At 43.8% G+C, this 23,355-nt stretch overlaps 1 protein-coding gene across 1 annotated transcript in view; it reads left to right on the top strand.

Moving 5' to 3' along the window:
- Positions 1–23,355, top strand: part of CREBBP (CREB binding protein) — a 918,877-nt gene that overhangs the window by 336,706 nt on the left and 558,816 nt on the right. Inside the window, exon 11 of the mRNA XM_029576620.1 lies at positions 1,807–1,863. Within this exon, the coding sequence (XP_029432480.1) occupies positions 1,807–1,863 (57 nt within the window). The remainder of the gene's footprint in view (positions 1–1,806; positions 1,864–23,355) is intronic.

Genomic DNA, 23,355 nt, shown 5'->3' with positions numbered 1-23,355 from the left:
GGGCTGCCACCTGGAGTTCTCTCCATACTTTCGCAGCCCACTATTGCTTGGACAAAGCCGGAAGACAAGATTCCATCTTCGGCCAGTCTGTCCTGCGAAACCTGTTTCCAACGTGACGTGCCTACACCCTTCCACCTGCCCGGTGGGGTTCAGGATGCCTTCTACCAAATTCCACCCCAGTTGTTGTGCCTGTTGCACGCTGTTGGGTACAATTGGTGCATGTTTGGACATCCTCAGCTCGGTACTCACCCATATGTGAGGACTACCATCCTGCTTGTCCTGTGAGAAAGCAAATGTTGCTTACCTGTAACAGGTGTTCTCACAGGACAGCAGGATGTTAGTCCTCACGAAACCCGCCCGCCGCCCCACGGTGTTGGGTTCATAACATTTTGTTTTATTTTTTCGGCACTGCCTGTAGCTATCAGATAAGACTGAAGGGGAACCCCTGCTGGCTGCAGGGTTAGTGCCATGCTGGTCATGCCCAGTAGTGGCCAGTCAAAGTTCTGGAAACTTTGATAGAAGTTTTCTGTGATTGGGCTCCATCCTGATGATGTCACCCATATGTGAGGACTAACATCCTGCTATCCTGTGAGAACACCTGTTACAGGTAAGCAACATTTGCTTTTCTCCCAGGTGTTTCATACTCTCTCTAATTGTAGTTCTTCAAAAATAGGGTACTTCTGATGACATACCCAAAATTTCGACATAAAGTTGTTTCAGCTTTTCACATTAATTCATTGTTCTCCCTATATTCCTTCCAATACATCAAGCCTATAAAGAAGAAAAGGATCTCCATACACTGGGTTAGCATAAATGGTACTCAGCCTTATTGTCAATTGAGGCAGTTTATCATCTTTGATCCTAAAAAGTGAGGAGTTGCAGGATTGAAGAGAACTGTACCCGACTAGTTTCACTGATTGCATATTCTTTTGCTATGATTTAGCAACTCAAAATAAGATCCATTTGAAGTACATCAGGTCAGGGCCATGACCACATCAGGTGCACCCCACTGCTCTCTTCCTATGCAAGAAATATGTAAAATGGCAAGGTGGTCCTCCCTGCATACTTTCGCAGCTCACTCCTGCCTAGACAGCATGTCTTAAAAAAAAAAAGAAAAAAAAAAAGCCCAGTGCTTTTAGCCAAACAGTTCTATTAAGTTCATAATCAACTATCTCATTACTAAGTTCCAGGGTTGCAAAAAAAAGGAAAATATGGAAACTTTTGCACAGTAACTTATGCAACCCTCAGCTGTTGGATTTCCTACTCATGTGGCTTGTTGCTTACCTGGAGCTGGGATTCTCCATAGACAGCAGGACATGAGTTGCCTTTTAAGCTAGGGACTAGATTGAGGGAGTTTGTAAGGAGTCAGTGATGCAGGAGTTCCTTCACATGTTCAAAAAAACCCAACAACCTGATGGAGAGTAAATCTTGAAACCTAAAAGGTTTTTCTGAGCTCTGAGAGATCTGTCCTTCTTGGCACTGTATCTAATTTATCCTGCTGTCTTTGGAAGAACCCCCATTACAGATAAGCAATTTGTGTCTGTCTTTTGCTTTATGATTCTATTATATGATCTCACATGTAATTTTCAATCAAAAAACTCATGCAGGTTCATGTTGATCAGTATATCTGAGATTTGGGTACATGCTAGTTTAGAATTTGCACTTCTTAGAAGCTTACCAGACATTTCCTGCCCTTATGATTAGTTTGTGCAGTATAGTAGTCTGTGATAACTATTGCTCTCTGTTAATAATCATATTTTAAGAAAAGAATTTTACTAATAGTCTTTTCTGTGGCTTGTGTTTCAGATGGGCCATTGTCCATGCCAAATGTGCCTAGTATAAACCGTATGCAGGTCTCTCCAGGTACTAAACAGGACTTATCATAATTATCTTTTTTTCCTGTCTTTTCTCTTTTGTGTTATTTAGGTGATACCTTTTTATTTTACTAATACATTTTTGACTAGCTTTCAAAATGATTTTGGCAGAATATATATAGCATAAATGATGGTTTGGTTTAGATCAAGGTGGCCAGTTCCGGTCCTTAAGAACCACAAATGAGTCTGGTTTTCAGAATATCCACAGTGAATATGCATGAGATATATTTGCATATATGCATGCATTTGCATATATGCAAATATCTCATGTACATTTTTTGTGAATATCCTCAAAACCAGATCTATCATGTCTAGTTTTGAAGATATCTAGACCTATTTTGTGGCTCTTGAGGACTAGTTTGACCATTCCTGGGTTAGATCATTGGTGGTTATTTGTAAATGCACCTTAGAAGGGGCAGTGTGCTAGCTCACAATGCTCTGTAATGTCTTGTATGGCTGCTGGTTTGTAGTTGTATCATCAGAGAGGCTTCTCTTTCCCTCCTGCCCTTTGGGTGCTGGTTAGCCTGGCAACAGGCCTGGAGGAGTAGTTGTCATAATGGTCATTAAGGGTGACACCATATGACCAAACTTAGAATCCATGGTGTAGGTTTTTCGAAGGGGCACTAGTTCATGGCTCAGGATTGTTTCTGCAGTGAACAAACTAGGAATTGTAAGCATGGGTATGTCTGTTGTTCAAAATAGGGGGAAATTTCCCATGTAGTTGTGAATAAAGGCTCATGTTCCAAAGACTCAACATTGATTCTTATTGCGCTGGAAGAAAAAAGGTAGAAAGGAGAGGGAGGGAATAATATTAGAGGGGACAATAGATTGTGGAGGGGGCCATATAGAGGGAGGATATGGGACCGGGACGTGAAGGGAAAGTGAAGGAGATTGGAGGAAGGAAGGATGGAGGAGGGTTACCTTCTCTTTCATACTCTTTCCCCACCTGGTGCAGGTCCTCTCTCTCATATCCATAAATCCCTGTTTATAGATCCCTTTTTATACATAGACACACCTGCACATATTTTCCCCCATACTTGCCTCCTCTTTCTTGCATCACCTCTTTTTTACTTGCCTTCCCTGTGTCAATTTCCTCTCATTCACTCTCCCCAACAGATAGTCTCCACAATTCTCAGCTGGTCCTTTCAGTCTTACATCCCTTTCAGCCCTCCTCTCAATCCTCCAATGATCCACTCTTTCTCATGCTCCCCTGCCAATTTTAATCTCACTCAACCTCCTCCCCACCACCTCTGCTGATTACCTTGTGCCTGATCTTCACTCTTTCCTTCTCCTGCAAGCCCAGATTGCTATTAGGAAGAGAGTAATGGTGCCTCTGGGCCACTTCTCCTTTTTTGCCACCTGGGACTTGACTTGTGCTTTGAACCATATGGGACACCATTGTGGTATATATTTTAAAAATGCACATTGGTCTCAGGCAGTTTAGAAGGATATGGCCATAGGCACCACTGTTTCCCAAGAACAAGCAGGATGGGAGGCCTCCCACATGTAGGTGACATCATATAATGGAACCTGTCTCGGAACTATTATGTCAAAGTTTATAGAACTTTAACTGTGGTTTTTTTTGGCATACCCAACATGTTGTCATACCACACATCCTTGTGGAAGACTCTTTCTGACTCCTCTATTCTGTGGAGCCCGTTGGTCACAGTTCTCTCCTGCTTGGGCTATTTCTTACCTTCAGCTAAAGTTGGTAGATTTCATTTGTCACAGGGTCCCACATTTGTCTTTTCCCCTCAGTCATTGATAGGTTTTTTGGTAATTTTTCTTTTTTATATTATTTCCTTACATACAAAGAATTAACTTTGCATAGAAATACATGGGCAAAAATAAGAATATTAATACACAATAACAAAACTATATCATATCTTCATAAATACAAATGTCAATGAGAAAGGAGTCAGAAAAAATGAGAATATACAATAGAACATACAGAAACTAGCATAGCATGTCTGTAGACTTTAAATATCTCAATGCCCAATATACTCTAAGTTAACACTGGCAAAGAATTGAGACCTCTTAGAATCCAAAAATGCCTTTAATTGCTCTGGAGCAAAACGAACTGAAACAATCATTATACTTAATAAAGCATTTACAAGGGTAACAAAGGGAGAAGGAGCATTCTAATGAAATAGCCTCTTGGCTAAATGCAAGAAAAACATTATTTTCTTGATTTACATGGGCAAGATCAGAGAATTCTTGAACTGATTGACCATAAATTAGAGCAGATAAATTCCTGCAATACTTACACACAAAATTACAGATATCAAGTTATACAAAAGTACCAAATAAAATGGAATGTTCAAGAATTTCAAATGAACTCTCAAGAAAATTGGTCAGATTAGGAAGATCAGATTCAAATTGAGTGTTAGTATTTCCAGAAGAAGCTGAAGGAAGAAAAAACAGTTGATGGCATTTGGTCTGTCTTAAATTTTAGTACTTCCAAGAAGTACCCTTTCAAGGTAGTATCAGGAATTTCCCGTAAGACCTTAGAAAAATTTAAGAAGCGCAAATTCAGATGTCTAGTAAAATTCTCTAGTTGCTCAATCCTCCTAGACATCATGTTACGATCCTTCACCCTTACAGATGGAAAAACTGGGATATCCTTTGTCATCTTTGATTTTTGAGACTTTCTTATTAAATGTTCTAATTGACCATGTTGGCCCCCCATCCCCTCAAGTTTGGTGAACAAAGTATCTATCTTAGAGGAACCAGGCATTTAAGGATTTCCCAAAGACTGCCATCAGTTCCCAGAGTGTGTCTAGTGTAACAGCTGCTGGACGAACAGGACCTGCAAGAGTCTTGCTGCTTAATGGCAGCAATGCTTCACGAAGCAATTCCACAAGGGGCAAAGCTACAGTTATCCCCAACCCTTCCGGGATTGGGGAATTTAAGGAAGAAGCCAAAGAAGAGACGAAAATCTCACCCTGCAGAACTGTTGCTGATGTCTCACAAGCCCTCTTTGACATGGTCGCATCTACAGTATCGCTGCTCAGTGCCGAGATGCTGCGCTGGCTGTAAACACTGATCAAGTGGACTCAAGGAAGCCTCCTCCACAGATGCACGCCGTACTCCTTCACCTTGGGTTTCTCAGCATTTTGTTGGACAATCGGAGAAGCGATGAAGGTAGTAATCATTTGTTGGCCTGAAGGATAAGGGATTTCGGAGGGGGATAAACCCTCACTCTTCCCTTTCTTTTGAAAGGCTTTTCAAAAGGAAATGGAATAGGAAAACCATGGCAGGGCAGAGCAGCTGATCACAGCTTCTAGAATCTCGGTGTCTGTTTTGGTTCACCATGCCTGATGGATGCACTTGCTGGTGCTCTGATGGGCATCAGCTGTCTCTCTGTCTTCAAGTTTGATTTAGCTTCCTTCGTGTTCTGGCTGGCTATGTATAAAATCAACACCTTCCAGCAGTGCTCCTGGTGTCTCAGAAATATGTCTATAATGGACCCCCATGATAGATGTACCCTGTACCTGGGGGATCACATGACATCCAGGGTATGTCCCTTCTGCAGGACCATGACCCCAAAGGACTGATTGTCTCATCTGGAGTTGGTGTTGAAGCACTTTGGACACTAAAAGACTGGCCCATTGGCTTCGAAGGACATCAACATTGAGGAATGCTGGTCATGCACGAAAAGGCATTGGACTCCCTCGAAATCAAGCATCGAGAGAGACCAGGGAGATGGGCCATTGCCTGCTTGCCTCCCACTTGAAGAAGTTGTTGAGTTTCACAGACTGAAGTCCAGTATCGAAAAATTCTGGTGTCCGGAATCCAAGTGAAGGTGAAGCACCTGCATCTGCCTCCATTGGTGCATGTTACCCACAGCGGGGACATTCTGACTGTGGCCTTGAATTCCCTGAAGCAGTCCGGTGAGGGAAAACTGCTTGTTCAAGCAAACCTGGGAATTGCACTAGTCTCCAGAGATCCATGTATTAGTTTCTGATACACCTCAGATTACCCAGGAAGATGGGGGCTATTCCTCCTGCCTACAAGTTTGTTGGCATCAGCTATCTTTGAGGAGAAACTGCACAGGAAGATGCCGCAAGCCTTGAACAAGGTGATGCAGAGCTTGCAAGCTTCAGTGTCGAAGGCATGGGGGCAGATGCAGACCAAAGTCCAGCTGCTGCTATATTCCCTCCAATGGCCTCGTAGCCTGATGATAGTTCCCAGAGGAGAATGAGTCTATGGTGACTACTCTGGTGATTTCCCATCCATCAGGGAGGATGTTTCCCCAAGAGACAGGAGTTCCTTTGGTTCTAGTCCTCAGCAGACAAGCACTCCCTTCTTTGAGGCCTTGGCTTCAGGACTGGCACCATTGGTGTCTTCACCATCTGCTTACTCCTCGGGGTCTGACTGAGTATTCTTGGGGGTATGGCCACAAACCTGGCAATATCTTCACCACCAGAAAGGAGGACCTCTCTTTCACAGGTTTTATTAGGATAAAGGGCAAGTCCATTCCCTTTACTTTGCTGCAACAGATGAGGAACAAAATGCTAGACATTCTCCAGTTCATGGAGCTCCCTAAAGAGGTCATGGTAGTCCCAATTTATGAAATCTGTGAGGAGGTACAGATGAGGATATATGAGAACCCTATCTCCGTGACTCCTGTTTAAAAAAAAAAAAAGCATGATATATCTTGTCCAGAAGGCCCCCATATTCGACAGGAAGCAGCTTCAACCTCAATCTGTGGTAGTCAAATTCTCTCTCAAGAAAGCCAAGAGGACTTAGAACTCATTCCTCAGTACCTCCGAAGAAGAATTCTGTTGGACAAAATGTTTTCCAGGGGGCCGTGCTGAATGCCTGCATAACTTGCTACTAGCTCTTTATGGTGTGGGATAATATTGGCAGAACATCTTGAAATGGGCAGCTTCCTCAGAAGCAGCATGCTGACCTCCAGTTACCGGTGGAAAACAGATGGTCAACTCAACTTTAAATATTTTCAAAATGACATTGAGAATCTCTGCCATGGGGATTAGCGCCTGTGGACTTATCTGGCTGTAGGCCTCAAACATCTGACTTGAGGTCCAGAAACAACTTGCTGGCATGCTGTTGATTTAGGAATCTTCGGTTACTTCAGGTGGGAATGAGGGGCCTGTTATGTACAGAGCCAAGTGAGCGAAGGACAATGCCTCCTCTGTTTGAAAAAGTTTTTCCTTAGTCCCATACTCAGGTACTCTTGAATGAGGGGGGGGGGGGGGGGGGGAGGTCTGGAGTGGCTATGGAGAGCTGCTGAAGCATTGCACATTGTTGAGGATCTCTGCAACCGCTTCCTTGACCCTATCTCTGAAAAGATTCTCTGAGGGAGATGTCCATCAGGGAACTGATCAGTGTGGGGGTTCCCCAGATCGCATCACTTGGAATCAGGGCAGATTGTGCTATCCCAACATCAGGTCTCTGGCTCTCACTGCCTGGATGTTAACCTATCTTTCAACCTATCTGAAGATGTATGTCATATTCTTTTGTCTTAAAAAAAAAAAAAAAAAGATTCCATTAGGAGGTCATGTGGATTCAAATTGAGGTTTGCCTTGCGGTGTGAGCAGAAGGCTATAGATCCTTTCTCCTGCACAACACAAAAATGTTTGATTATCTTCTACATCTGTTGAGTCTGGTCTTACTCAATCCATCTTCATATCAAGCATTATGGGGATTGAACCTGTGGCCCTGGTTGTTTAAGGTCAGGGGATCTTGCAGTGTAGCCTCAGGGTCTCTGGCTTAGCAAGGATCCTGTAGGAGCTATAAAACTAAATAGTGTTAGGTAACTCACCTCCAGAGACTCCCTGATGGACCAACATGAGATACTGTATGTACCAAATTGAAGGCTGGATATAAGGAGCTCTAGCCTTACACACATTAACAGTCCTTATAGAATTTGCTCTGTGATCCTGCTGTTGCCTGGCCTTTTTTCCTACTTTTTCCTGGTTCCTGCTGAATCCTATTCCTGGCTCTGATCCTGGTTTTCAGCTCTGCTCCTGGGTCCCGCTCTATTTCCAATTTTCAGCCTTTTCCTGGTAAGTTCTGGCAGCTGCCTCACCCAAGGGCCCAACCCGTGAGGAACAGTGGCTGCTTTCAGGTCTCACTAAGAAAATATAATAGGGCAGATTGACTAACTAAAAAGTAGCAAATCTCCAGGTCCAGATAGTATACACCCCAGAATTTTGAAAGAACTAAAAAATGAAATTGTAGATCAATTACTGGTAATTTGTAACCTATCGTCAAAATCATCCATTGTACCTGAAGAGTGGCGGGTGGCCAATATAAATCTGATCAAAAAGGCTGCAAGGGTTATCTGGGAAACTATACACTGGTGAGTCTGACTTCAGTGCTGGGAAAAATCTTGAAAATTATTCTAAAGAACAAACTCATAAAACACATGGAAAGACATGGTTTAATAGGACACAACCTGCATGGATTTACACAAGGAAAGTTTTGCCTCGCCAATCTGCTACTTTTTTTTTTTTTTTAAGGGGTTAATAAATGTGAAAATGGTGAGTCGGTGGATATATAGTGTAGTTGGATTTTAAGAAGGCATTTGACAAAATGTCCCATTAGATTCCTAAGAAAATTAAAAAGTCACAGGATAAGAGGCAAAGTCCTAGTGTGGATTGCAAACTGTTTAGAAGGTAGGAAACAAGAGTAGGGTAAATGGTTATTTTTCTCAGTGGAGAAAGGTCAACAGTGGATTGCCTCAGGGATCTGAATGGTACCAGTGCTTTTTTATATTTATAAATAATGGAAAGGGGAATGACGAGCGAGGTGATCAAATTTGCAGACACAAAATTATTTCAACTTTTTAAATCGTAAGTGAACTGTGAGAAATTGCAGGAGGACCTTGTGAGACTGGAAGACTGGGCATCCAAATGACAGATTAAATTTAATGTGGACAAGTGCATAGGAAAAAGTAAAACCACACTGCAGTTACACAATGTGTTAGGTTCTACATTAGGAGTTACCACCACGGAAAAGGATCTGGGAGTCATTGTGGATAATACTTTAAAATTCTCTGCTCAGAGTGTGGTGGTGGTCAAAAAGGTGAGCAGAATGTTAGGAATTAGGAAAGGAATGAAAAATAAAACAGTGTGTGATAATACCGCTGTATCACTCCATGATACATCCATGGTGTTTAAAATCATGAGAGGTCTAGAACGGGAAAATGTGAATTGATTATTTACTCTTTCGGATAATAGAAGGACTAGGGGGCACTCCATGAAGTTAGCATGTGGCACATTTAAAACTAATTGGAGAAAGTTCTTTTTCACTCAACGCACAATTAAACTCTAGAATTTGTTGCCAGGGTATGTGGTTAGTGCAGTTAGTGTAGCTGGGTTTAAAAAAGGATTGGATAAGTTCTTGGAGGAGAAGTCCATTACCTGCTATTAATTAAGTTGACTTAGAAAATAGCCACTGCTATCCCTAGCAGCAATAACATGGTTAAGACTTAGTTTTTGAGAACTTGCCAGGTTCTTATGGCCTGGATTGGCCACTGTTGGAAACAGGATGCTGGGCTTGATGGACCCTTGGTCTGACCTAGTTTGGCAGGTTCTTATGGTAAGACCGCACCCAAAGTACTGTATGCAATTCTGGTTGCCACATCTGAAAAAGGATATAGCTGAATTGGAAAAGTTGCAGATAATGTCTTCCAAAATAATGAGAGAGAGAGGTTTCTCTGTGTGGAAAGGCTAAAGAGATCAGGGCTGTTCATCTTGGAGAAGAAATAGTTGAGGTGGGCACTTCCAGAAGTGCCCTGCTTTACCCAGCTTGTCCCAGGCTTAACTGTTAACTCCCACCCACCCTACCCCTCTACCCACCCACCCCTGGGGCTTGTTTTCTAATAAAGACTGCCTAACTTGCCATTGGCAGCGACATAAATTAGTACATTGGTAACAGTCAAGGACATACAAATCATAAATTACCAGGATGAGGACTATCCAATGTAACTGCTGTGGAGCCTTTATTTTGAGGGAAAGCATCTGGAAACTTAGAGCTTGCCCAATTTGTGCACAACTCTCTTCCCTGAAAAAGGAGTTGACTGACATTAAAAAACAATTAGCTTCAATTAAAAATAATACACCCACATTGCATTACTCAGAATATAATTCCCCAATATCGCAGAAAAACCAGGAGTCAAGAAAAGGAAATTCATTAGGCTCAGGAAGGACCCACAGTCACCCATTCTTGACAGAAGAGCAGTCAACAGGTATACCCCCCCACTCAAACAGGTCATTAAGAAACTCTTTAAAATCCAGGAATACAGTGGGCTCTGGTAGAATTAGACCTGTGATGAGGAGACACACCATGTACCAAATGCAAGAAGAACAAGCCTTCTCTATATTAAAAACTGAAGAAGTTCATGAGAAAAACATTGAAGTGTTACCAGAAAAGAGGGAAAAAACACAATGCATGCAGTATTTCAGGATCCATAACCAAAAGAAAAATCTAATTGAGAGGAATAACTCTGTCAACAGTGGCACAACTACAAAAAGAAAGAGTGAAGTGAATAACAAATCTCAACTAATATCTTACAAGGAGTCCAGGAAATGCAATAACCTTAAAGAGAGTACCTGGAAGGTAATGACCACAAATGCTCATAGTTTGGGAAATAAAATCCCAGATCTGCAGGCCCTAATGGCTGAGGCAGAATTAGACATTGTTGCTATAACAGAAACATGGTTCACAGAATCTCATGAATGGGATACAACAATACCAGGCTACAACTTGTTAAGGAAGGACAGAAAGGATAGAAAAGGGGGAGGTGTGGCTCTTTATGTCAGACAAAACATCCAAGCAACTGAGCTACAAGGAAGTTGGGGTAAGGAAGAAGCTCTATGGCTCGACCTAAAAAAAGATGACGGAGCATCCATTTATATTGGAGTGGTTTACAGGCCTCCAAACCAAAAGGAAGAGCTGGACAGAGAGCTGGTTGAAGACATCCAGAAGATAGGTAAGAAGGGAGAAGTGGTGATCGTAGGTGACTTTAATATGCCAGATGTAGACTGGAAAATCCCATCTGCAGAAACTAAAAATAGTAGAGCAATAGTGGATGCCATGCAAGTATCTTTGTTCAAACAAATGGTGTTGGAACCCACGAGAGAAGGAGCTATACTCGACTTAGTGCTCACTAATGCAGATAATGTCTCAGATGTCCAGGTGGGAGCCCACCTCAGCAGCAGTGACCATCAAACGGTATGGTTTAATATCAATAAAAGAATAGGGAAAAGAACCACAAAGACCCGAGTTTTACAGTTCAAAAACACAGACTTTGAGGAAATGGGTAAGTACCTGGAGGAAGAACTAAAAGGATGGGAGAACGAGAGAGATGTGGATCAGCAGTGGACCAATCTAAAAGGAGCAATCACCAAGGCAACTGCTCTATATGTTAGAAATGTAAAGAAAAGCAAAGGAAACTGAAACCTATCTGGTTCTCAAAGGAGGTGGCTGACAAAATTAAAGCTAAAAGAACAGCATTCAAGATATATAAAAGATCCCAAAGGGAGGAGCACAAAGAAGCATATTTGAATCAACTGAGGGAGACAAAGAAATTAATCAAGTTGGCAAAAAGTCAAGCGGAAGAGAGGATTGCCAAGGAGATAAAAATGGTGACAAAACATTTTTCAGATACATCAGCGAAAAGAGAAAGGTCCAAAGTGGTATAGCAAAATTGAAAGGTGGTAATGATCAATGTGTGGAGAGTGACGAAGAAATGGCAGAAATATTAAACGAATACTTCAGCTCTGTGTTCACTAAAGAAGACCCTGGAGAAGGACCATCTCTACACAACAAGAAACTGGAGGGAAGTGGAATAGATGAAAATCCTTTCACAGTAGAAAATGTGTGGGAAGAGCTAAAGAACCTGAAAGTGGACAAAGCCATGGGGCCTGATGGTATTCATCCAAGGATATTGAGGGAGCTCAGAGATGTTCTGGCGGCTCCACTGTGTGACCTGTTCAATAGATCCCTAGAAACGGGAGTGGTGCCGAGTGATTGGAGAAGAGCGGTGGTGGTCCCGCTTCACAAGAGTGGCAACAGGGAGGAGGCTGGAAACTACAGACCAGTTAGCCTCACTTCGGTGGTGGGAAAAGTAATGGAGTCACTGCTGAAAGAGAGAATAGTGAACAATCTACAGTCCGGAGAATCGATGGACCAGAGGCAACATGGATTCACCAGGGGAAGATCCTGTCAGACAAATCTGATTGACTTTTTTGACTGGGTAACCAAGGAATTGGATCAAGGAAGAGCACTCGATATCATATACTTGGATTTCAGCAAAGCTTTTGATACGGTTCCGCACAGGAGACTGGTGAATAAAACGAGAAGCTTGGGAGTGAGTGCCGATGTGGTGACCTGGATTGCAAATTGGTTGACGGACAGAAGACAATGTGTGATGGTAAATGGAACCTTCTCTGAGGAGAGAGCGGTTATAAGTGGTGTACCGCAAGGATCGGTGTTGGGACCGGTCCTGTTCAATATCTTTGTGAGCGACATTGCGGATGGGATTGAAGGTAAGGTTTGTCTTTTTGCGGATGACACTAAGATCTGCAACAGAGTGGACACGCCGGAAGGAGTGGAGAGAATGAGACGGGATCTAAGGAAACTGGAAGAGTGGTCGAAGACATGGCAGCTGAGATTCAATGCAAAGAAATGCAAAGTCATGCATATGGGGAGTGGAAATCCGAATGAAATGTATTCGATGGGGGGGGGGAAGGCTGATGTGCACGGAGCAGGAGAGGGACCTTGGGGTGATAGTATCTAATGATATGAAGTCTGCGAAACAATGCGACAAGGCGATAGCAAAAGCCAGAAGAATGCTGGGCTGCATAGAGAGAGGAATATCGAGTAAGAAAAGGGAAGTGATTATTCCCCTGTACAGGTCCTTGGTGAGGCCTCACCTGGAGTACTGTGTTCAGTTCTGGAGACCGTATCTTCAAAAAGACAAAGACAAGATGGAAGCGGTACAGAGAAGGGCGACCAGGAAGGTGGAGGATCTTCATCGGATGACGTACGAGGAGAGATTGAAGAATCTAAATATGTACACCCTGGAGGAGAGGAGGAGCAGAGGTGATATGATACAGACTTTCAGATACTTGAAAGGTTTTAATGATCCAAAGACAACGACAAACCTTTTCCGTAGGAAGAAAATCAGCAGAACCAGGGGTCACGATTTGAAGCTCCAGGGAGGAAGATTCAGAACCAATGTCAGGAAGTATTTCTTCACGGAGAGGGTGGTGGATGCCTGGAATGCCCTTCCGGAGGAAGTGGTGAAGACCAGAACTGTGAGGGACTTCAAAGGGGCGTGGGATAAACACTGTGGATCCATAAAGTCAAGAGACCGCCAATGTAGAGTGCGTGGCTCACCAGAAAGATGGCTACTGCCCGGAGACAATACCCTTATTAAATAAACATACAGATGCTTACTGTGACTCCAACATCGCTCTAAGCTTCAACGGCAAGAGGAAATGTGGAAAAAAGGATTTGCTATCACAAAGAGGGGAGTAGCTGGCTTGTTACGGCGGTTACTACCCCAAACCAAATAAGCCTAATACTTCACTTTCCAAGCATATACAGCATAGTTCTCTGCTTCAACGGCAGGGGAGAAGTAAAGAGGGTTCGCACTCACAAAGCGGGGAGTAGCTGGCTTATTACGGCGGTTACTACCCCAAACCAAATGTGCCTGATACTTCACTTTCAATGCATATCCAGCATGGCTCTCTGCTTCATGGCATGGGAGAGGCTGATACATCAAACATTTCCAGCATAGCTCTCTGCTTCAACAGCAGGGGAATAAGAAAAGCTGAGGCTTCACGCATATCCAGAATAGCTTCAACTGCAGGGGAGAAGAAAAAAAAAAAAAAAAAAGGATTCGCACTCACAAAGCAGGGAGTAGCTGGCTTGTTACGGCGGTTACTACCCTAAACCAAAAGGGCCTGATACTTCACTTTCAATGCATAACCAGCATGGCTCTCCGCTTCAACGGCAGGAGAGAAGAAAAACAACCAATAGGGGCTGTATGACATAGTCTGGGTAAAGGGAATAAACATGGGTGTAGCTTGCTTATTGCAGCAGTTACTACCCCTACTACCCCTAACTAATCAAGCTAGGTATTTCACTTGGATGCAGCTCCATCACTGCTCTCTACATTAATGGTGGGGGTGGAAGGGAAATAGAACCAAGAGTTAAGTGAAAATGATAAGTATGAGAAAAAAAAATGTGTGAAGCTTGCTGGGCAGACTGGATGGGCCGTTTGGTCTTCTTCTGCCGTCATTTCTATGTTTCTATGTTTCTATAAGGTCTATAAAATCCACTTAGGATTAGAATCACTTATTTACTTTTTCAAAACAATACAATGACTGGAGGACACTAAATGAAGTTAACAAGTAGCACATTTAAAAGAAATAGAACATTCTTTCACTCAATGCAACATTAAGCTCTGGAATTCATTGCTGGAGGATGTGATTAAGGCAGTTAGCATAGCAGGGTTTAAAAATGGTCTGGACAAGTTCCTGGAGGAAAAGTCCATCAACTGTATTGACCTGGTGGATTTGGAGAAAACCACCACTTATTGCTGAGTGTTAGCAATATGGGCTCTATTTACTGTTTGTGATTAGGTACTTGTGAACTGGGTTGGCCATTATTGGATACAGAATACTGAGCTTGATGGACCCTTGGTTTGGCAACTTTATGTCCCTGCCCAGGTCAGTACCTTCTGTTCATCCTCACTGGAATGATCTGTGACACTTAACCAGTCAATCGTCCTTCCAGCATTTTGTTTTTCCCAGGCCACATGTCCAGCAAGGTTAACAAGCACTGCACAGTCTGGACCACAAAAGGGCCTTGGTGTTCTACCTGGAAACCCATAGAAAGTCCTCCTGAGCTTTGTTTCTTTTGATGCCAACAAGCTGGGGATTTCCATTGCCTACAGACTTCATCTAGTTGGCTAGAAAATTGCATTTCCTTCTGTGATGCCCGGGTGGGCCTGAGTCTGGGGATCATGTCAGGGCTCACTCTGACCGAGCTATGGCAGCATTGGAAGCTCACCTGCAGTCAGACCCCATGGATGGGATCTGTGACTTGGAGTTCTTCACACATTCAGATTGCATTACTGCTTGGACAGGAACTCCTGTCCTGAGGAATATCTTTGAATTATGGATCCCAATGCCACTCTCTCCTAGGGCTGTCCCTCAATGAAGAATAAAATGAAAAAAAAATGGCCCCTATGCCAACAAAATCGTTGTGTTTATTGGTACTGTTTTACCCATTCCCCCCCTTGTTTTTTAGGGGCGGTCTGTAGCTGGGGATTCCCCACATGTGAAGTCTGCCATACTGCTTGTCCTCAGAGAGAAAGTAAATGTTCTTCAAGGATGGCAGAATCTGCCCACCTCCCTTTGGAGTCGGCTGATTATTGTAATGCTAAGAAACCAAATTGAAGGAACCTCTGGATGGAACGCATGATATGATGGCATGCTGGGCATACTCAGGCACAATCAAAGTTCTAGAAACTTTGATATAAAAGTTCAGAGACTGACTCCATTGGATGATATTGTCCAAATGTGAGGATTGACATCCTGCTGTCATTATCGGACACCTGTTACAGGCAAGCAACTCTGTTCCCTTCTGCTGGCTCAATGCTGGAGGAAAGGGAGATACACACTTGCATACATATGCTTGCCTATATGTCTCATGCATATTCATATCCTGAAAACCTGGCCTGTTTTTGGCTCTTGAGGACTGGAGTTGGCGACCCCTGCTCAATTTTGTAATCTCCCCATCCTTTTATTTGCAGCTCTTTAAAACTCTGAAACAAATACTGTTGCGGTCCTTTACTTGTATATTTGGCAGTATCACCCTTAGCTCATTTTGTCCTACACTGACCTGATGAAAGGCATATAACGCTTGAAAGCTAGTCAGAAATGTGGTGTTAGTCCAATGAAAAGTATTACCTATAGCTTGTTTGTTTATTACAGCAACACTTTGATAATTAGTTGGTATTTTTTCTGCCTTTCTTGCTACTTGTTCTAGAGAATGTGTATAGTATGCTGTTAATTCATGTATTTGTCATATAATGCTTCATTAATTTGAGCTAGTTTTGTATTGAATATATTTTTGCCTCTACTTTATGCCATTTGGTTTGTTTTGAGCAAACCAAATTACTCCATTTGTAAATATTCCTTGTATCCTGTGGGATTGGTGAAGCTCTTACCAGTTTCTGAGTCATGGCTTCACAACACAACAGCTCAGAATTTATTTGGAGAAGACCAAAAAATCCCAAATATATCTTTGGTTATGGACATAAAATGGCCACAACAAAGAACTGGGGATGGAAATACTAAGAATGGAGGCTTATTGGGGCTGGTTCATTGGTTTAATGGCAGTGCCATGTGAACAGACTTGGGTCTAATTTCCAGCTAAGGTCTTCCACTCTTCAGGTGAACTGGGACTGGGTATGCTGTGAAGGCATCATTCACAGCCCCGGGAAGAGGCAAGCCCATTCATCTTGCAGTGTCAGCATCTAGTTGGCTAGATTTAGGACACAGGGTTGCAGAAGAAGCCATTGTGCATGGACCCTGGCAAGAACTGTTGCTACAGTGATTGAGCTAGGTAAGTTGGGAGGGTATATAAAGTGGTAGAATAATCCTCTTGCAAATAAAGGCTCATGGTAAAAGATCCTAGCCTTGATTTTGTTTGAATTACAAGCTCATAGAAGCAGCTGGAAAGTGCTGGGTCAAAAAAAAAATATTTACAATTTCATCCCTATCCTAAAGATTAAAAGTAACAGCTTAAAAATATATAATAATATCTATTCTACCAACTTGTGCTTATCTTAGAGTGGAACCTCATCTACTTGCTTTTCTTCATTCTTCCTCCTCTCTCCCCACCCCTATTCTAAGTGACCAAAATTGGCCATAGGCACATTTTTCTCCTTCAGTGCTAAAGTTGATTGCTTTCTGATATCTCTCTAAGAATGTTTAAAAACAAACAAAAAAAAAAACCCAAACTTATTCTCTGAAGGCAAGTACCTCACAGAAGTCACGCAAGTGATCATATGACTATTCAGTGCCAGACATGTGTTCCAGAGCTTTCTGGAAAGAACAAAAGACCTTTACCACGCTTGTGCAGGAGTTTCCTTGCTGCTGCTATACCCTGTTCCTTCTCATTTTCCATTCAAATGTGTGGGTTTTGCAGCTGCATTGCTTCACTTTTCTGAAAAAAAAAAAAACAAACCCCTTTTTTTTTACACGTTTTTGGCACTTTAATTCTTTTTCATATTAGCTGGCATGAGGGATGTTTTTTCTTTTTTCTGTTGTAAGAATTAACAGGCTTTGAGAGCTGTTTTTCTTTGTTTCTTTAGTTGTTTAATTTCTTAAATTTTGCTGCATCAATTATTCTCTTTATCAGAGTAAGTAGTCAAATTCTGTTGCAAGTTTATCAACAGAAGATGTCCATCACTATGGTTTCACAAAGTTTTAAGTGTTTGGGATAAGACCATGATGCCTCAAACTGCAGTATTTGTACACAGATGTCCAGGCAAATGGTTGACCCAAGAAAGTGTAGATGCTCGCCAAAAAAGAAAGGTTCACAAAACTGGTGCTGAAAGCTTGATGCATAGTCTAAGGCAGCGATTCTCAACTGGTGTGTTGCCAAGCACCGGCAGGTGTATTGCGTGCTACCTGCAACCAGCGGGGCGAAGACTGGAGTGCTGGCCGCTGCTGGAGACCAAGCCAGCAGGGCCCAAAGACTGCAGCACTGGCCACCGCTGCCGTAGACCAGGCCGCCTGGGCCAAAAGATCGGAGAGCTGTCGTCGCTGGAGCTCAGGCCGGCGAGGGACAAAGATCAGAGCGCTGCCGCCGCCAGAAACCAGGCTGGTGTTATGAATTCGCCGCCCGCGGGGTCCCCCCCCCCCCCCGCGAGCAAGCTGACTCACCGCTGTTTTCTTCGCCGAGGCAGCAGGACGCTGCCCTCGGCCTGCCCACGTGGCCCGGAGGCCGCCCACCGCCATCCCTGGCTCCGCGGTTGGAGCCACGGCCTCCCACGGGGCAGGGAGTGCCCCCGACATCATCCGGATCTTCGTGGCGTTTAGGCCGCTGCCTCGGGCTCGATTAGCGGCAGGAGACGCCCCCGAGGCCTCCCGCAGCGGCTGGAGCCGCTGCCGACGCTGGAGCCTGCGTTCAGGCTCTCCCCTGCCTTCTCTGCAGCGTCTGATGCTGCTGACGTGAAGATGCTGTGCAGGCCGCTGTCTAGGGTCCTGCACAGTCCTGCTCTGCCTGCCTTAGATGCGCGGCCGCGTCTCTCTGCAGGATTTAAAGGGCCAGACACAGGAAGTGTCTGAGCCCTACCTAATGACTGTTTCCTGGCTCAGCCCTATAAAGGGCTGCTCCGTTCTTCATGCCTGGCCTTGCATCGTGTTCAGTCTTCACCCTGGAGGCTCCTGCCTGCCAGGGCCCATGTAAGGTCTTCTTCCGGAGCTCCGCACCTTGATCTCTTCGTTCCATGTTCCATGTCTTCGCCTGAGGTCCATGTCCAGGTTTCTTCGCCTTCGTCCTGATGTTCCTGCCTTCACTCCGCCTCGTCCTCGCTCTGGAGCCTTCTGGTACCAGTAGGCCGGGGGTTCCCCAGATGTAGTTCCTGGGTGGACTAGGCTACCGGTGGACGGTTGTCCTGAGCTCCTGAGCCATGAAGCCTGATGTGTCTTCCTGCGCTGTCCCGCTCCCGTCGTGGTCCGCGACCAGCCTTGGGGCTGTGTAGGGTGCGTAACGGACAGGGTGGTCTGCGACTCAGTCCCGCGGGTGGCCTGAGTAGGGCGCCCTGAGAGACAGTGCCAATGTCCATGCCTTGTGTCTTGCCTTGATGCCAAGTGTCTTCGTCCGCCTTATCCAGCCATGTGTCTTGCCTCGGATGCCGTCTGCATCATCCCAGCCATGAATCCTCGTCTTGGATGCCGTCTGCATCATCCTTGTCAAGTGTCTCGTCTGCGATGCCGTCCGCTTCGATCCTGGTGTCTTGTATCCACATCCCTGATGTCACGTCTTCTGCCAAGTGTCTTCGTGCCATGTGATGCCGTTGCATCAAATCTAGTGTCTTCGTGCCAAGGCCTGTCTGCCCTCAACCTCAGGCCAGGCCTGCTGCTCCATGCTGCTCGCAGCAGGTCTGAAAGGGCCCGGAATGGTCGGAGGACCATTCACCTTCCAACATCCTCGGATGTTTGGCCATGGGAGCTTGCCGGCCTGGCAGAGGGTAAAGTGTCCAGCCATGCGGAGCCACCGTCAACCCTTGGTTCGGCCCAGGATGGCCTGGGTCGGGCTAAGGCCCATGGGCACACCAAAACCACCGTTCTCAACAGCTGGTAGAGGTCGAAAACTAAGCTGTTCAGCTAGGGCCACTGTGTGTGTGTATTTGAAACAGGGATGGTGCTTGTGTGGTGTGTGAGAGTGCTTCAGTCTGTGTGTGTGTGTGTGTGTGTGTATGTATGAGAGTGAGCATGCATGTGATGTGTGAGAAAGGAAAAACTGGTTGAGGGTGTGACTGGTATGTGTGTGTGAGAGCGAGGCAGAGACTGGTTGTGCTCCCTAAGGAAGAAGAGGACTATGAGGACAGCTTCAACAGCTACTGCTGCTTCTGGTGTGGCCTGCCAGAGACAGGAGTAGGAGAACTTCTGGAGATGGTAAGTAAAGGTGGCTTTTTAAGTTCATTTTTCTTGATTGACTTTCATTTTAGTTATTGGGTGTTATGTGATGTCTGCTGTTTTGATGTATTTTATTGGTGTTCGGAGAATTTTTAATATTTTTTAATTGTTTTTAATTGTTAGATGTTCTGTTCAGCTCTTTTGAAACATTTATTCATATAGTTTTATAGTTGTAAAACTATGTGGGGATCTATAGAAGCTTGGCTTTTTCTGTTTCCAGAATTGGAGGTGTATTTGTGTTTAGGGCTTGGTTTAATATTTCTGGTGTTGCCTTTTTATAGGCAGGGTTATTCCATTTGAATGCATTCCATAATGTAAGTGTAAGTTTGTGTGGATTAGTTTGTGTGCATTATTGCAGATCCTGTTTCGACATGTTTCCATTTCTCCGGTTTTGTGCGGCATATAGAGTGGCTTTTTTGGGTTTCCATTCCAGTTTCTGTCTCCATTCTTTTTAATTTGTGGTCTTTCTGTACTTGGTGAAAGTCGTGTGTATGATAGAGGTGAGGTATTTAAATAGCCATGTAGGTTAGTAAAAAACCTCACCTTATTTGTTGTGCTTTCTCAATAGGTGTACTTATTGGTGATGAACTGCTGTCTTTTTATAAGCAGGTCTATTGCGTCTGGTAGTAGAGGGAGTTTGTGTTGCTGCTGTTGAGATAACACCAGAATATCTTTTTTGTATGGTGAGTTGTATGGGGATTGTTCTAGTTCTGTTTCATACCCACTGCTGAGGGGTGGAGTTCCTGTGATGCAAAGTGTACATTTACATTTAGCCTTGTGACAGTCATGTCTTCAATGTGACACGCATTTAGCTCTATCTATCAGGTGTGTCCTGACAGAAAAAAGGTTGAGAACCACTGGTCTAAGGAACCTCAATGAGCACGGATATTCTTGCCATGCTGAAGGGGCAGATCCTCAGTATGAGGATAATCTTAGGAGCCAAGTTAAACCTGACTTCTCCCACTCAAGTCATGATGATGGATCTGGACACTGGCACGCATGGAGCCTGAGCAAGCCAACAAAGAGCAGAGGTTCCAAGGCTTTGGTGTGCCTCTTTGGCACATGGCTTAGATAGCATGAGGTTCAGGAGGCACTCTGTTGTCCAAAGATGTAAAGCTTAGAGGCAAATGCAGCTTTCCAAGCCAAGGGTGAGTGTTGCATCATTCTTCAGAAGTCCAATCAAAGTTCTTTGGCACTGATCTCCAGCAAGTCATGGAAGAGAGCATCCATTCCTTTACTAATCCAAACATGCCACTATCTGCAGGTTTTGAAGTGGGGGTGGACTGGAAGATTAAATGCGATGAAGTTCACACCTTGGTAAGGTTAATGCTTCTTGATGTGTTGCAGTCCACTCCTTGGAGTTACATTCTTGGTGCTGAGTATGGCTGCACCAATCCAGTTTGACTCTCAGAACTTCTTTCAGTGCCTTCCACACCAAGGTGAAGCTGGGAGGGCTTCTGCTCCGTGGCACCAGCCTGGCCCCAGAAGACAACTTTAGGTTTCAGAGATTTTTGGCTTGTTTGCACCCTCTCAGATTTCTGTTCTACATCCTATCTAAGTGACTACTAATGTTATTATTTATTATTTCTAAATTGCTACCAGATATACACAGCAGTTTACAATGTAGGCAATTAGAATTTAAATGTAGCTTCAAAAAAGGTGACTTTTAAGAACATAAGAAATTGCCATGCTGGGTCAGACCAAGGTTCTAGCATCCTGTTTCCCACAGAGGCCAAACCAGGCCACAAGAACCTGGCAATTACCCAGACACTAAGAAGATCCCATGCTACTGATGCTAACTTCATGGAATGCCCCCTAGTCCTATTATTCGGAAGTGTAAATAACCGATTCACATCTACTCATTCAAGACCTCTCATGATCTTAAAGACCTCTATCATATCCCCCCCTCAGCCGTCTCTTCTCCAAGCTGAACAGCCCTAATCTCTTTGTGGCCAGAATGGAAGCATGGTACACCGACTCAGGAAGTATATTCTAGGCATGTGACACAGCAGAGTGGAAAGAGTGAAATTGGAAGTTGGTGGAGGAGGGCACACATAAGAGCAGCTTGACTGATGAATGAAGTTCATGAGGAAGGGTGTAGGCAGAGAGAAAAGTAGGTAATGAGAAGCTGCAGAGTTAATGTATTTATAAGTGAGTAATAGAAGCTTGAATTGTACATAACATAATTTGCCATACTGGGTTAGACTTGAGGGTCCATCAAGCCCAGCATCCTGGTTAATTTTCTCAATGGAGAAATCTGATCTGTTCTGGGATCACTGAACAAGTTAAAATGTAAGAAATTGATAAGACCGGCTAAGAGAGAATTTGAAAAGAAGTTAGTCATAGAGGCAAAAACTCACAGTAAAAACTTTAAAATATATATATATATTCGAAGCAGCCTGCAAGGGAGTCAGTTGGGCTGTTAGATGATCGAGTGGTTAAAGGGGCACTTAGGGAAGATAAGGCCATAATGGAAAGATTAAATGATTTCTTTGATTCGATGTTTACTGAAGAGGATGTTGGGGAGATACCCATTCTGGAGAAAGTTTTCATGGGTATTGATTCAGATGGACTGAACCAAATCATGGTTAACCTAGAAGATGTGGTAGTCCTGATTGACAATCTGAAGAGTAGTAAATCACCTGGACCAGATGGTATACATCCCAGGGTTCTGAAGCAACTAAAAAATGAAATTTCAGATCTCTTAGTAAAAATTTATAACCTATCATTAAAATCATCCATTGCACCTGAAGACTGGAGGGTGGCTAATGTAACCCCAATATTTAAAAAGGGCTCCAGGGGCAATCAGAGAAATTACAGACCGGTTAGCCTGACTTCAGTGCCAGGGAAAATAGTGGAAAGTGTTCTATTTTTTATTTATTTATTTAAGTTTTTTTATATACCAACATTCAAGACAGTAGTCCCATCATGCTGGTTCACAAGAAACAGGGGTGCAGTTATAATAAAACTTTACAATTTGAACAATAGTGCAGAAAAGCAGTTACATATAACAAGGAAATCAATAACTTGGAGTGAGAAGGAAAACTTGGAGTGAGAAGGAAAACTTGGAGTGAGAAGGAAAACTTGGAGTGAGAAGGAAAACTTGGAGTGAGAAGGAAAACTTGGAGTGAGAAGGAAAACTTGGAAAATCACAGAACGTATAGAAAGACATGGTTTAATGGTACAAAGTCAGCATGGCTTTACCCAAGGCAATTCTTGGCTCACAAATCTGCTTCATTTTTTTGAAGGAGTTAATAAACATGTGGATAAAGGTGAACTGGTAGATGTAGTGTACTTGGATTTTCAGAAGGCATTTGATAAAGTTCCTCATTAGAGGCTTCTAGGAAAAGTAAAAAGTCATGGGATAGGTGGCGATCTCCTTTTGTGGATTACAAACTGGTTAAAAGACAGGAAACAGAGAAGGATTAAATGGACATTTCCTAGCGTGTAGCAGATGGACTCAGGATCAATGGGTATAGTGTACTCCTGATAGCAGTTGGAGACGGATCAGATTTCAATCTGACGTCAGCCCCTAGTACATATACCACTGCAGGAAGTGCAGCTCTTCAGTATTTTCCGTCTCCATAGCAGTTAGGGACTATCTGCATGCTCTCACAGCGTTAGAACCAACTCAAAGTAGAAAACCCAAAATTTGAAGAAAACCTACCTCTGAAGACGAGCCCCGCTCTCCTGCGGTGATACCCTCGGGTCCCTCCCCCAGTTGAGATTTCCCGAGGTGATTTCTGTGGTCCCTCGGAGGTAAGCCTCGGTCCGAAGGCCGAATT

The sequence above is a fragment of the Rhinatrema bivittatum genome, chromosome 14 (genome assembly GCF_901001135.1).
Source record: "Rhinatrema bivittatum chromosome 14, aRhiBiv1.1, whole genome shotgun sequence".
In the NCBI taxonomy this organism is placed as follows: domain Eukaryota; kingdom Metazoa; phylum Chordata; class Amphibia; order Gymnophiona; family Rhinatrematidae; genus Rhinatrema; species Rhinatrema bivittatum.
Note: the sequence above shows the minus strand (reverse complement) of the source record. Positions and strands in the feature narration are given on the sequence as shown.